General features: G+C 33.8%; 1 protein-coding gene across 1 annotated transcript in view; it reads left to right on the forward strand.

The window, feature by feature from the left end:
• LOC140750916 (uncharacterized) overlaps positions 1-12831 on the forward strand; it is a 30958-nt gene that overhangs the window by 11348 nt on the left and 6779 nt on the right. Inside the window, exons 6-8 of the mRNA XM_073084659.1 lie at positions 10950-12192; positions 12274-12407; positions 12530-12680. Of these exons, the coding sequence (XP_072940760.1) occupies positions 10950-12192; positions 12274-12407; positions 12530-12680 (1528 nt within the window). The remainder of the gene's footprint in view (positions 1-10949; positions 12193-12273; positions 12408-12529; positions 12681-12831) is intronic.

Genomic DNA, 12831 nt, shown 5'->3' on the forward strand with positions numbered 1-12831 from the left:
TTGTGTAATTTGGTATTATATCTCGTGCTATGGCTACACGATAGAAATAAAAATAATAAGAATAACTTTATTCATAACTAAATTTCACTTACAAAACTTTGTAATACAAAAACTTAATTAAAACTAAGTACAAGTAAATAAAGTGTTGCAACTAGTGCCTACGCTAGGTTAGACCTATGTTGTAGTCATCAGTACTTCACCCTTAATGATGATCAGAAAGCATGCTTCAAGATTTTATTTGAAACACTTAAATCTTTTTGTTTTCTATTGACACTAAACTCTGATACTATAAGTCGTCGCACGCACGCCTGTCCTTGGCGCTATTACTACCTTTTTTAATACAAACACGAAAGGTGACGGAAGCGTGCACCTGCTTACGTTTTAGCATAGGCTTTAACACATACATACTCATACATACTTTGAAGGTGGTAGGTTGTGTTTCGACTCCGGCGGCACCACCGTCACACCTATTTCTACCTAATAACAGCAGTGTTAAGTGCAGCTGTGTTCTGGTTTGAAGGGTGTGGTAAGGGAGACATACTTTTCCGAGGCATTCCAGCTTAGTCCTCAGGGGTAGCGACGCATCTGTGGCCGACCTCAGGAAGGAATATCTAATCCTATCTGGGGTCGATTCCAGATGTCCATGGGCGGCAGTAGCCACTTACCATCAGGTGGACTGTATACTCGTCTACTACTCCCATATTATATATAAAAAAAAAACTTATACTTGTAGCAATGCTGCCATCGCAATCGAATTATAGAGTTCTACTAAATCCTTTACGAGTTAATGCAACATGTTACATTTGTTGTTACATAACATTAAATTTTCGCGGGTGTTTCGTAAATGTAACTAGAACTATAAAACCGCGTTATTCTACGAGTGTACTATTCTCGTCCATTTTGTATAATTTATGGAAGTCAGGCTTCGCTTTAGATATGTCGGAACTTTGAACTTGTGCCACAATGTTATCTGTCATTGCAATTTGTCGCAATGGCCTTGTCTAGTATTCAACTTTACTAGTACTTTTTCAACTTTTTATTTTATTATTTTAATTCTTAAGAATAAGCAAACTGTTTAAAACTGAATTACTTATAAAAATAATAATATGTATCAGTATATGTTTATTTAAATTATAAGTGGTAGGACCCTTTGTGGTAAGACTCCGAAGGCACCTGTTTCTTCCTTATTATCTAGTTCTAGAGGGTATGGGAGAGATATTTACACGAGGCGTTGTAACTTAGTTATAACGTGTAGCGGTTGATATCAGTCCATGGGTGGCAGAGACCACTTACCATCTGATGGAATAACGTTCGTTTCAACAACCTAATAAAAATAGAAAATATAACAATCGATCAATTTTCTCCTTCACAAATATGTCGCGTATTTTTACCACAAGCATAAAACAGCATACCTACTCGTTCAGTTAAGAGCATCAGCCAATCAACGCTAACGGCAGACTTTCCACTTGACCTACTAATGGAATGAGGTACAAGTGGCGTAGTCTGAAACATTTTCAACATTTGGAGTTACGTGGTTGTCGGTTAATCCGTTATGTAAGTACATCTACTTCGTATACTTTACCACCCACCTGGGAAATGCAGAAGCAGATACGAAATGAAAGTTTGCATGAAAATTTATGTTTCGTAATACAGTAAAATGCTAGAACTATTTGCGTTTCGGCTAGCGACACCACCGTCGTATCTATCACATCAACGCAGATTTGCGTTGCTATGTTCGTTTCAAAGGTTTTATAAGACATTTATATACGGCTAACTTAGTTACAGAGGGTAATGACGCTTCCATCAATTTCGCAGGGCTACCATTTGTTGCCTCTATTATATTGAACTAAATCGTATAAAATGCACCTACTCCTATACCTGACGGTAATATTGGCTCTGTCAATTCTTATGCTATAAACTGAAACGAATAGACATTTTATCTCAAAAAGTAAAATATAGAACTAGACAACAGTACCAACTTCTGTGATATCATACATACTCACAAACTTTGATTTAACTCGATTAAATGTTTTCAGAGATAAGCATGTACGAACGCTATGATATGTACCTAATTTATACAAGTATACGTAATAGGATAAGATTCGATATATGCCCTCGGGCCAAAAACCTAAAGCATTGTTTTGATTGTGGGCGTCATTTTACCCACACAGACTAAGATAACAATAATAGTAATCCCAGAGGGGTCATATTTTCGGAACAACAGCCTTTAAATAAATTGGGTTCAAGGGACGACCGAATGTGTCGCCGAATGAAATATCGTAAGTCACCTTTTGCTGCTAATATTACTATTACAAATTTCAATAGATATGGTACTTATATAGTTGAATTTAAATTGGAAAGTTAAGGATAGTCACTGGACTTCTAAGCTGTTAAGAAGCGTGTCTATAATAGTATATTCCGTTGTAAAGGGGCTTAATGCATACAATTCAATAACCATTGTAAAGGAGCTTAATACATATATTTCAACAACTCCTATGTCTTTTATATGAAGTACAATAAAAGCAAATTTAACTGAAGATGCGTGATGTTTAAAACGTTTCAAACCAGAAAATCGTGTTCGTTTCTCGTATTTCCGAACAATTTAACACAAAATTCTGACTTGTTGGCCGACGAAATGGTTAAACTTAGTAAAGACCTTTTATACACTTTTACAATAGAATTCTGTGAACTTTATATATGCAAGGCGGATATGACGTTTTAACTTCAAACCGCATAGATCGCGTAACTTTATGTGGAAATAAACCCGGGAATGTTCTGTTGGACTTTTGCAACATTTTAAGCCCGTGTAATACTCGTATTATGAAATAGAAATTTTGGCCGCCTGCTACAGAAAGAAATCTTAATCTACATAGAGGAATATTATTTATAACATTATGTAAATTACGTGTAAAATGCTTTGAGGTCTAGGTGTAAAATACTTTATGTGAAGGATTTAATTTGAATGCTTTAAGATTTAGCTCTTGAACATGTGTTAGAAATAGATGAACAAAGCATTCTGTTTTATTACACTCATTCATTCGCATACATTCATGACATCCGATCAGAAACAAACACTTCACAGTGATACACTACGAATAGGTACCTCTATCCGATTTGATAAGATATAAATTAATAAAAAACTATGTTTAATTAAATTAATAACATTAAATTGAAACGTACAGAGTCGAGCTTTTCTAACTAACTTAGCGCATTAGCAATCTGTGGCGCTTTACATATGTAAGTAGGTAGAGAACTGTACCCTTACCATGTGTTTTTACGTTTTGAAAAATAAGACTGATTTGGTATTTGTTTACGTATTTGCCCATACAATTTCCAATCAGCGCCTCTAGCGGATTGTATCAGAACTATAGTGTCAGTAACGTGACATTAAATGTCTAAATTGACAAAATGGCGCTTTATGTTTTGTCTCTCTTTTTTGCGACCATGTGAGGCAGACAAAAAGACTTGAGCACTTACTTATTGTTAAGTTTACTCAGTCTACTGAAGCAAACGGAACAGAATATTGGATTGAGTAAACGTAACGTAAAATTGTGGAATGTTTTGAAAACTCATGGTAAGGGTACTGATCCTACAATACGTAGGTACAATACTTGTTTCTGTGTTCGCTAAATAAAATATGCAAAAGGGTTGCTTGTTCTATGAGAAGTTTAACTTGCTACCTGTTTACTAAACGCACAATGGCAACTGCCTCTGACCCTGTTCAACATAATTGCTTTCACATACACACAAAGTTGATTTATGAATTCTGAATGACTAGGCAACGCACGTTTTGACCGGTAAGTGCCTAATTTTAATGTTTATTGTTGATAGTTAATGTGTATAACGAAAATATATTATTATCTATTACTTTATTTAATTCTTGTCTATGGCCCGAAACTGGTTGCCGATAGGTGAACACTATTAATATAACAAGAATTTTACCACGATAAATTATCGAAAATCTAATACTATTAAAAAATCAGGAATGTATTATTACGTTCAAAATACAGGTCTATACCAAACAAATAAAACCTTTTTACCCGACTGCCAAGGAAGGGTTATGTTTTTCGCGCGTATCTTGTATGTTTGTCTTTCTTTATTTGATCCGATCTAACAAACGGCTGGATGAATTTCAACAGTTAAAGTGTCATTATATTTGTCTCAATGACCCGAGTGTTCTTAGATAGGTGTTAGTAAAAAAAAAATCAAAATGGCGGATTTTTGGCGCGAAATAGTAACACATTTAAAAAAAAAGTTAACCGAACCTATCGAGTAGGGTATCAAATGAAAGGAAATTAAACGGAGATTATAAAAACATATTGGTATATATATAAAACAGTAAGGTGACTGACTGACTGACTAACTAAATGACTTTTTCATTTTTCAGAAATCAACGTACAGCCTAAACCAAGGACTTTACAGTTCTGAAATTTTGCACACAGGTTCTCTATATAGCTTGAATAAGTACTAAGAAAGGCCTTTTGGAAATTCTACCCTTAAGAGGGTAAAATAGGGGAAAACAGTTTTTTTGAAATCCTTTAATTTTGAAGCAACTACTATAAAATTTTGTATTTGGCTTTCTGGATAGGAACAAGGACGCACTTATTTACCCCCCTCCGAAAAATCAACCCCGTAGAGGGTCAAATAAGGGTTAAAAGTTCATTTGAACTATCGTCAATTTTGAAGCAAACACTATGACATTTTGTATCAGGCTTGTTGGATAAAAATAATGAAATGCTATCTATTTTTTTTACACCTAAGTGATAAGGGGTGTTCATCCTTAACATTTTTTTATTTATATGGCAACACAACGTTTGCCGGGTCAGCTAGTACATATATATTCGTATATACACATCGAGATGACTGTCTGACTAAATGAGAGAGTTGATGTGTCAGAGATCAACGCAAAGGGAAACCGCTGAACCTAAGCGTGCTGGAATTTTACACATAGGTTCTTTATATAGCGAAAATGAACACTACGAGGATAAAATAAAATAGGATAATATTGTTTGAACATTTTTTTGTTTTTGAAGCAGACACCTACTATGAAACTTTGTATTTGGCTTTCTGGATACAAATAATAAAATGCCTAATTCACTGCTTTTGGAAATTCTACTTCAGCCTTTTTGGTGCAGTCGGGTTTTTGATTTTTCAAATTAATTACTTGTTATTAGTGTACTGTAATTAGTTTAAAAACAAATGCTAATAAAGAATAACATTAGTAAAAACCTTAGCATATCAGTATACTCCTTATTTAAAAACAGTGAAACAGTCGACTTTTAAATACGGACGTTATTAATTAAACTAAAACAGCGAAGTAAGAGGAACTAACTTTAAAGTGCTTTGTTAAATTTAAGCAAGTAATTAAACTTTCAGTTTTGTGTGTTAGTAGATAAATGAAAGAATATTAAAACTTTTAAAGGGATTTGTTACAACAATAAATTTATCTTTACAAGTTCGCAATTAATGCTGATTGTTATTTCTTTTTGACCAAAATGATTTTATCGTCATACGCAAAAAGTACATTTTGCAAAATAAATTACGTAAGCAAGTTGTTCTTAATAAATATTTCGCCTGTTTATATTGTATAAAAGCGGAGATGTAGCTTATAAAAACCCTCCTCCAAAAATATTAAGATGTTTCTGCAAAAAGTAACACTAGAGTTTTTCGGTCGATTTATCACTTACGTCTAGAGGGGGCAATCACTTTGGTTTAGTCGAAAAACATCGGATACCTTTAAGACGCTCGGGAGCAACGTTTTATTTATCTGCGTAACAAAAAGGTTTGCCGAAACAACCGAGACCGGTCATCCAATCCCCACCCGTCTACTTCTTTATTAGAAAAACTACACGAAAGAACTACACTTGACCTATCAACAGAATTGAACCTGTTATTTGATTAAATACGTGATATAATTAGATAAGGTTTACTATAAATTACTAAAATAAGAATAGTAGGTAATAGTTGTAAGAAGCAAATAAAACAAGAACTAAGGTGGAAGTTAAGTTAAAACACATAATTATATCTATTGGTATATGTGGTTGCTGTGGAAGAACATTCAAAGAAAAATATAGTTATTTTGACTTTTTGCTTTAAAAATAAACATAATTTTTGGCTCGACTTGGCGGAGGCACTGCCGTGCCTCCAGATATAATAAAATGTAATTTTCATATTATGTATAAAATATCTAGGTTATAATTTTTATCCTATAGTCTATAATTAGGTGTCCAAAATGTAAACAAAGAAATGTCACTGTCTAAATTAACAAGAAATAAAAACTAACAAATTCAACAAAAAACGAAAATTTTAACAACTATACATAATTTAACAAATGTGCTATGAAAACGAGAAAACATTAGAGTTCTATCACTATCACGAAAATGAATAATATTAGCTACGAAACTTAAAAATACCGGCACAAGAAATGTTTCGTATTCAGACTGTGTTACCATTGTCACATTTTAATTTTCTACCATAAGCCTTGTTTTTTATTATTATTACTGTATGAAAAGAAATTGAGGTAATATAAATATTATAAAATGTGAATTAATCTTAATTTATTTAAATTATTATTTTATTATTGTTGTATTACTTTAATATCGTCAAAAATAAGAAACTACCATTTGAAACATATTTTCTTGATAGGTCAACACCTTTGTTTACATTTTGGACACCTAATTATGAATCAGACTATAGATATATATGACAATATAATTTAGTGGATAAATTTTAAACTACTAACTATTTAATGGATTTTAAATAACATCATCGATAACTTATTGTGTTTCCAAAAATAAAATATGCTTAAAATTAACACATTTATTGCTTTTTAAACATGTACAATTATTGTAAATTATTATTTGAAAATGTAGTAAACTTCACATGCTAATGAAAACTATGCCAGTTGCTGATATTTTAAAGTATAGTGTGATGTAAAATTCAATTAATATAATTGAACAATGTACAAATATTTTTGTAAATCAATTGTAAAATGTGATGTATTTATTGGCGAAATATCTTTACAGTTAAGCTGACTAAAGCTCCATAGAGCTTCGTCAAGCGAGGCTAAGCTGTGGGGTAAATAAAGTTGACAAACTCGACCACTTGCCTGCGATTAAACGAAGCACTCCTATTTTATAAAAGCTACCTGAAAACTTTATTCACTAACAAGTTCTCCCCGCGGCACGGTTTGTGTGGATTTAAAGTATTTTTATTTATTTTCCATTCGAAATGTTTTACTATCCAAACGTGTTGCAAAATATCAAAAGCTCAAAATAAACGTTGTTAATGCTATTACACCGTGTTATATTCAGGATTTGCACAATGATTTAAAACTCTAGGCTGTTTTAATTTGTAAGATAGAAAAATCAGTATAATTGGATTGGGGAGGTAGCACTGACATACCTATTCTAGGATATAGTAGGTTTTCTCGTCTTAGTCCTCAGGAGTGGCAACCCATCTGTTATCAGCTTGAGGTAGATCCCCAATTCCATATGGAGGTTACAGGTGCTTATTGCCGGCAATATCCAGATGGACATCCAGCATGAGGTAGACTGCATGCACGTTTAAAAAATCTATGCCGAATAAAGCATACAAACTTATTTATTACTTAATTTTATATATAGAATTATTTTCAGAACGTAAATAGACATGTTACCTATACCTTCTTATACGGTACATGTGATGTACTATTAATTCTCGTGAAATGGATTGGTAATACACCACAACACCGGACATCGCCGAATCAGTGTACTATATCGTCTTTGCACACACGCGTACGTTCATCTCACTCTGTATATCAGTTAACGCACACATAATTCAGTAGATATGCTTTCCGTCGCCTGTAATATTAAGTTACCTTTCGACAAATCCAACTGATCCCGTTTTAATTGCCTCCATGACCCAAAAAGCGAACGTTTTAAGCGACGAACGAATTTCAGGGGTATTTTCACCAATATTGAATAGACGCTGAAGGTTTTTGAGTGACAGAAAACTTTCAAAAAGACGACAGTTGAAATGCTTTTACTGGCAAATGTCTTGTTAAGGATTAAATTTTTCATTTCAATTTCGAAAGGTTCCAAGTATTCTGTTCAATGTAAACTAACATAATTTACAAAATTAAGTGGGCAAGTACTTGTATTTTATATACTTAAATCAAAAATATAAAAAAGCGTACGTAATGTTTGGGAATTATACACATAAAGTTGACAAAAATTAAATAAACCTGCATGTTCAATTATATTTTACGTCAGTGCCTTATACAATGTACTTATACAATCCTAAATAATGTGATTTTGGGATGGATAGTCAATAGTCATAGTCTAAAATATTCACAACACAACATCAAATTTTATTGGTCTATGCTCTTTTGTTGCTTGTAGTACATAAAATAACAGCTGTTATCAACTAGTGTATAGCCTCTAAAATGCCTAACCACTGGAGTTAGAACGAATTAGAGTGATTATAAAAAATTATGTTTGGGTTACATCCAGATCCAACTGGTTAGTATTAGCATAAATCGATAGATAGGGAAGCAAATTTTTGGCAGCCAGCCAGCCTGTGCACGCTGACTCTGCAGAATGATCGCCGACCATTGACATGACTTGACGTGGATGGTGCCTTTTTAGTTCGTTACGAATTAGGCCGACTAAATAGGTCAGGTCAGTGATCACTCCACTCTCCCCCATGTTGCTATTTAATCCTTCCTCATTCGCAATCATCTCCTTTTTATTACGCCACTCGTCTAGACTTTTACTACGCCCAGTGCCACTTTTACGTTAGTCATCGTAAAACATGATCACACAACATATCTTCCGTCAAATGTTTTACGGTCATATTTTGTAGCTTACACTAAAAATGTTATCCTACTTAGAATACATAAATATTCGGGAAACGTTGTTTACTAAGCTTAACGTTTATATTTCAAGCTTAATGTTACTTTACGATTGTAAATTAAGTATTAAATGGTTTATATTGAGTTTGTGTTTGTAGAAAAAGAGTTATTTAATTACATATAAAGAAAAACCTTTTAATATTGTCACGTTACATATATTCTGTTATTTGTCTTTGAAATAGAGTGCCAATGTTACGAGTAAATCCACAGTTAGTTTGGTTGATAGTGGGAATTCAACCGCAAATCAAATATCAAACTGTGTCTGTTGTCGTACTGACTACATACTCGTATTTACTTAATATGTGTGTAGGTATACAGTTTAAAGATATAAAATTGACATAGGTCTAATAAAGTAATTGAAGCTCCATTCATGTTTTAAATAATTGAATGTACAAGTACTTTAAGATATAAAACGTTCAAAATAATGGCTAAGTAATATTTAAATTCAACTCAAGCTCCTATCTGTCGTTGCTATTTCCTACGTAAAAAGGTACTCATATGAATTTGTTAATATCTGTTATGCACATATTTCTTTCCTATTATACCAGCTGAGGTGAAATTTACACGGAATGGGAGTAGAATATCTGTATATTAAAATGGAAAGTTATTTTGCACAGAAAACGCTTACCTGTATATATAGGTAAGTTGACGTTATGCTTCGTAAATTGCTTTGTAAAATTACAAGAACGCCACAACAATATTATCCTCATAGGAATATTTACCGCTCAAAGCGAATTCTATTCTTTTGCTGACTTGGTTTTGTTATTCGAAAAAAAGTTAGTTGCCTGCGTTGCATATATTAAGCTTTCTCTATGAAATTTTATTATTAAATTCCTAGGGAATACATACATCCTAATGTTTATATTATTGATAAATACATTAAATAATTCGTAGTTAACGTTCCGTAGCCGAATGTGAAAAATTGGAATCCTTACAATTTCCTGCCATTTTTGTCCGCCATATTCTTATCTATAACTATACACGAAAATTGGAAAGCACATATGTTTATTCTTTTAAAATATGGGAAAGTAGAATTATTTATTATAACTAAAAATCCGACTGTTTAAAAAATTTTCCTACGTCACTCCCATAATTTAGATGAATTCAACGGCACCTCATATTTTAAAATTCGTCAAACTGGTGCAGGGCGTTTTAAAACTCGAAAATCATTACGTTTTTGCAGTCTGGTAAAAAGTAGGCGTGTGAGGATTTTCTAAAAAGGTTTAACAATATAGATGGGCTTGGCGGGCAAATTAACCGTTTTAAGTAAAAAGTTTGTAAGACATGCGCTTCCAAAGTCGTCACAAGTGTCTCCCTTGTGACGACTTTGGAACTTTTATATGGGATGAAATTCTGTAAAAGTAGAACTTACAACGAAAATTGATTTGAATCAGATAAGTTGTGTAATTTTTGATTTAGTTACATGCTCTTTTTCTGAATTTTCCATTTCAGTGTTAGAGAAATATAACAACTTTTGCTGTTAGTAAATAAATGTTCATCCCAATTTCGGAACCCTTCACTGTGGGTGGTCCGACATTTAGCCATTTATTATGTTAGTAGTTGTGAATTTTTATTTTTTTATTTTAATGTAACTTGTACTTTGATCAGTAAGGTTGAAACTAAGCTTCAGTGTATAAAAATATTTTAAGTGAATATTGATTGATTGATGTGTATTTTTCAGTTTGACAATATTATAAAAAAAATCTTGTGCCTTTAAAAAATAGTCATGGTTAATATTTCGCGGTCTTAAATTGGCATAAGAATACACAACATATTAAAAATCTTTACAATATTAGAATTATAACTAATTTGACAAAATATTTTACGCATAGGCGAGGTTAAGTCATATCTTCAATCTCTGCGGTAAAAGCCAGGCTCTGAGTACGGTATTTCCTACCATCTATTTCAACTTACATTTTTATCTCGGGAGATTGTAAAGAGGGTTGATTTATGTGTCCTTAGAATTTATGTAAATTCTATATTAAGCTGTGAATAATTTATCACCGCTAAGTAGGTACAGATTGAATAAAAAAATGATTTTAAGTATTTGTTACAGGGAAATGCGAATATCTTCTGCAGCATCACTTGCTGGGGGAACGGAGCGACCAGACCGTGCCCTTACAGCTACTTTCACATTTCTAAACCTCGTGGCTGGTGCCAATGGTGGTAACGTTTGGAGGCAAGTAGGACTTGTGAGAGGCAGGACAGTTAGGCTTCAAACTATTGTTTGGCCTGGTGGTCGTCTTGTTGCTCACGGTCAATCCGCCGGCGCCCGCACTATTTTCCGCATAGTTACCGCTCTAGCTCCGCCTTTTGTAATGGAAGGAGAACTTGACGAAGACGGACAGTGCTTGCGGGGACTTCTTTGTCATCGGCCACAAACTTCAGATCGAGATAATTTAACTTTAGTATTCAATGAACTTGAGAGAGAAAGCGATCAAGATGTAGACGACTTCTTCTTTCCTACTTCTAAACCAACCACTTCTTATAAAATGGCCTCTCATTGTTGTTACGGATTAGCTATGGATTTATTAGAAAATATTGCTCAAGAATTAGAGTTCGATTTTCACTTATACATTGTAGGAGACGGCCTATACGGATCCAGAAAACTCGTAAAACCATTTCGTAGAATATTCGAAAATAAAAATGTTGATGAGTTTTCGTCGAATCACCGAAGCTATCGTTCACAATACCATAATGGCTATGAGGGCTTAGATAGGGATAAGGATAAAATGATGTACACAGTTGATGAAGATCCACAAGAAGATCCCGAGAAATGGAATGGTATTATTGGGGATTTAGTTTCTGGAGCCGCCCATATGTCTTTTGCAGCTTTAAGCGTATCGACTGCTAGAGCCGAAGTAATTGACTTTAGTCAACCGTATTTTTTTAGTGGAGTATCAATATTAGCCGCTCCGAATCAAAGACCCGACATTCCATTGCTCGCTTTTCTGTTACCTTTTTCACCTGAATTGTGGATAGCAATATTTACATCCCTTAACGTAACCGCCATTGCCGTCGCAATTTATGAGTGGCTATCACCCTTCGGTCTCAATCCATGGGGTCGGCAAAGATCAAAGAACTTCAGTATATCGAGTGCTCTATGGGTCATGTGGGGTTTATTATGTGGACACTTAGTGGCTTTTAAGGCACCCAAAAGCTGGCCTAATAAATTCCTCATAAATGTTTGGGGAGGCTTTTCTGTGATATTTGTTGCCAGTTACACTGCCAATATTGCTGCTCTTATAGCCGGATTATTTTTTCACAACGCAGTAGATGACTATCAAGGAAGGAGTAATGTAAGTATGTTATCATTATATCGTGTTGTCATGTTGTGTATGGCATCTTTTATGGTAAATAATAGTTTTTGTATATTTTAGTGGCTGTCTTTGCGAGTTGGCACACCGAGATCTTCAGTGGCAGAGTACCACGTCTTACGAAATAATCCACAGTTAGCTCAACATATGCGCCAAAATGCCCTACAAGATATAGAAGAAGGAATTCAGCGGCTCAGGTGATTTTATTTAAATTTATATTAAGTACTTAGAAAAAAACAAGAAGAAAAAAATGACGCGTATTTTTGCCAAAGCAATCAACGTTTCCAACAAAAGAGTATAAATCATGAAACTTTTTTAGAAATGGCACTCTGGATTTACTGATAGCGGATACGCCAGTTTTAGACTATTATAGAGCCACCGATCACGGTTGTAAACTCCAAAGAGTTGGGGACCACGCTCTTACCAAAGATACTTACGCAATTGGAATGGCAAAAGGATTTCCACTGAAGGTAATAAAAGCACCGAAGGTATGTTCTCGTAAAATTCGGAGTTCCTACTTCCACTCTTATTTTATGTGCAAAGTACCTAAATGAGCATCGATCACATCAAGTTAATGGACATATTGGGAGTAAAACGTTCATATTAGTAAAACACATCTAT

This window comes from Epargyreus clarus, unplaced genomic scaffold, assembly GCF_041222505.1.
Source record: "Epargyreus clarus isolate Ecla_fem2 unplaced genomic scaffold, WU_Ecla_fem_2.2 ptg000021l, whole genome shotgun sequence".
Classification (NCBI taxonomy): domain Eukaryota; kingdom Metazoa; phylum Arthropoda; class Insecta; order Lepidoptera; family Hesperiidae; genus Epargyreus; species Epargyreus clarus.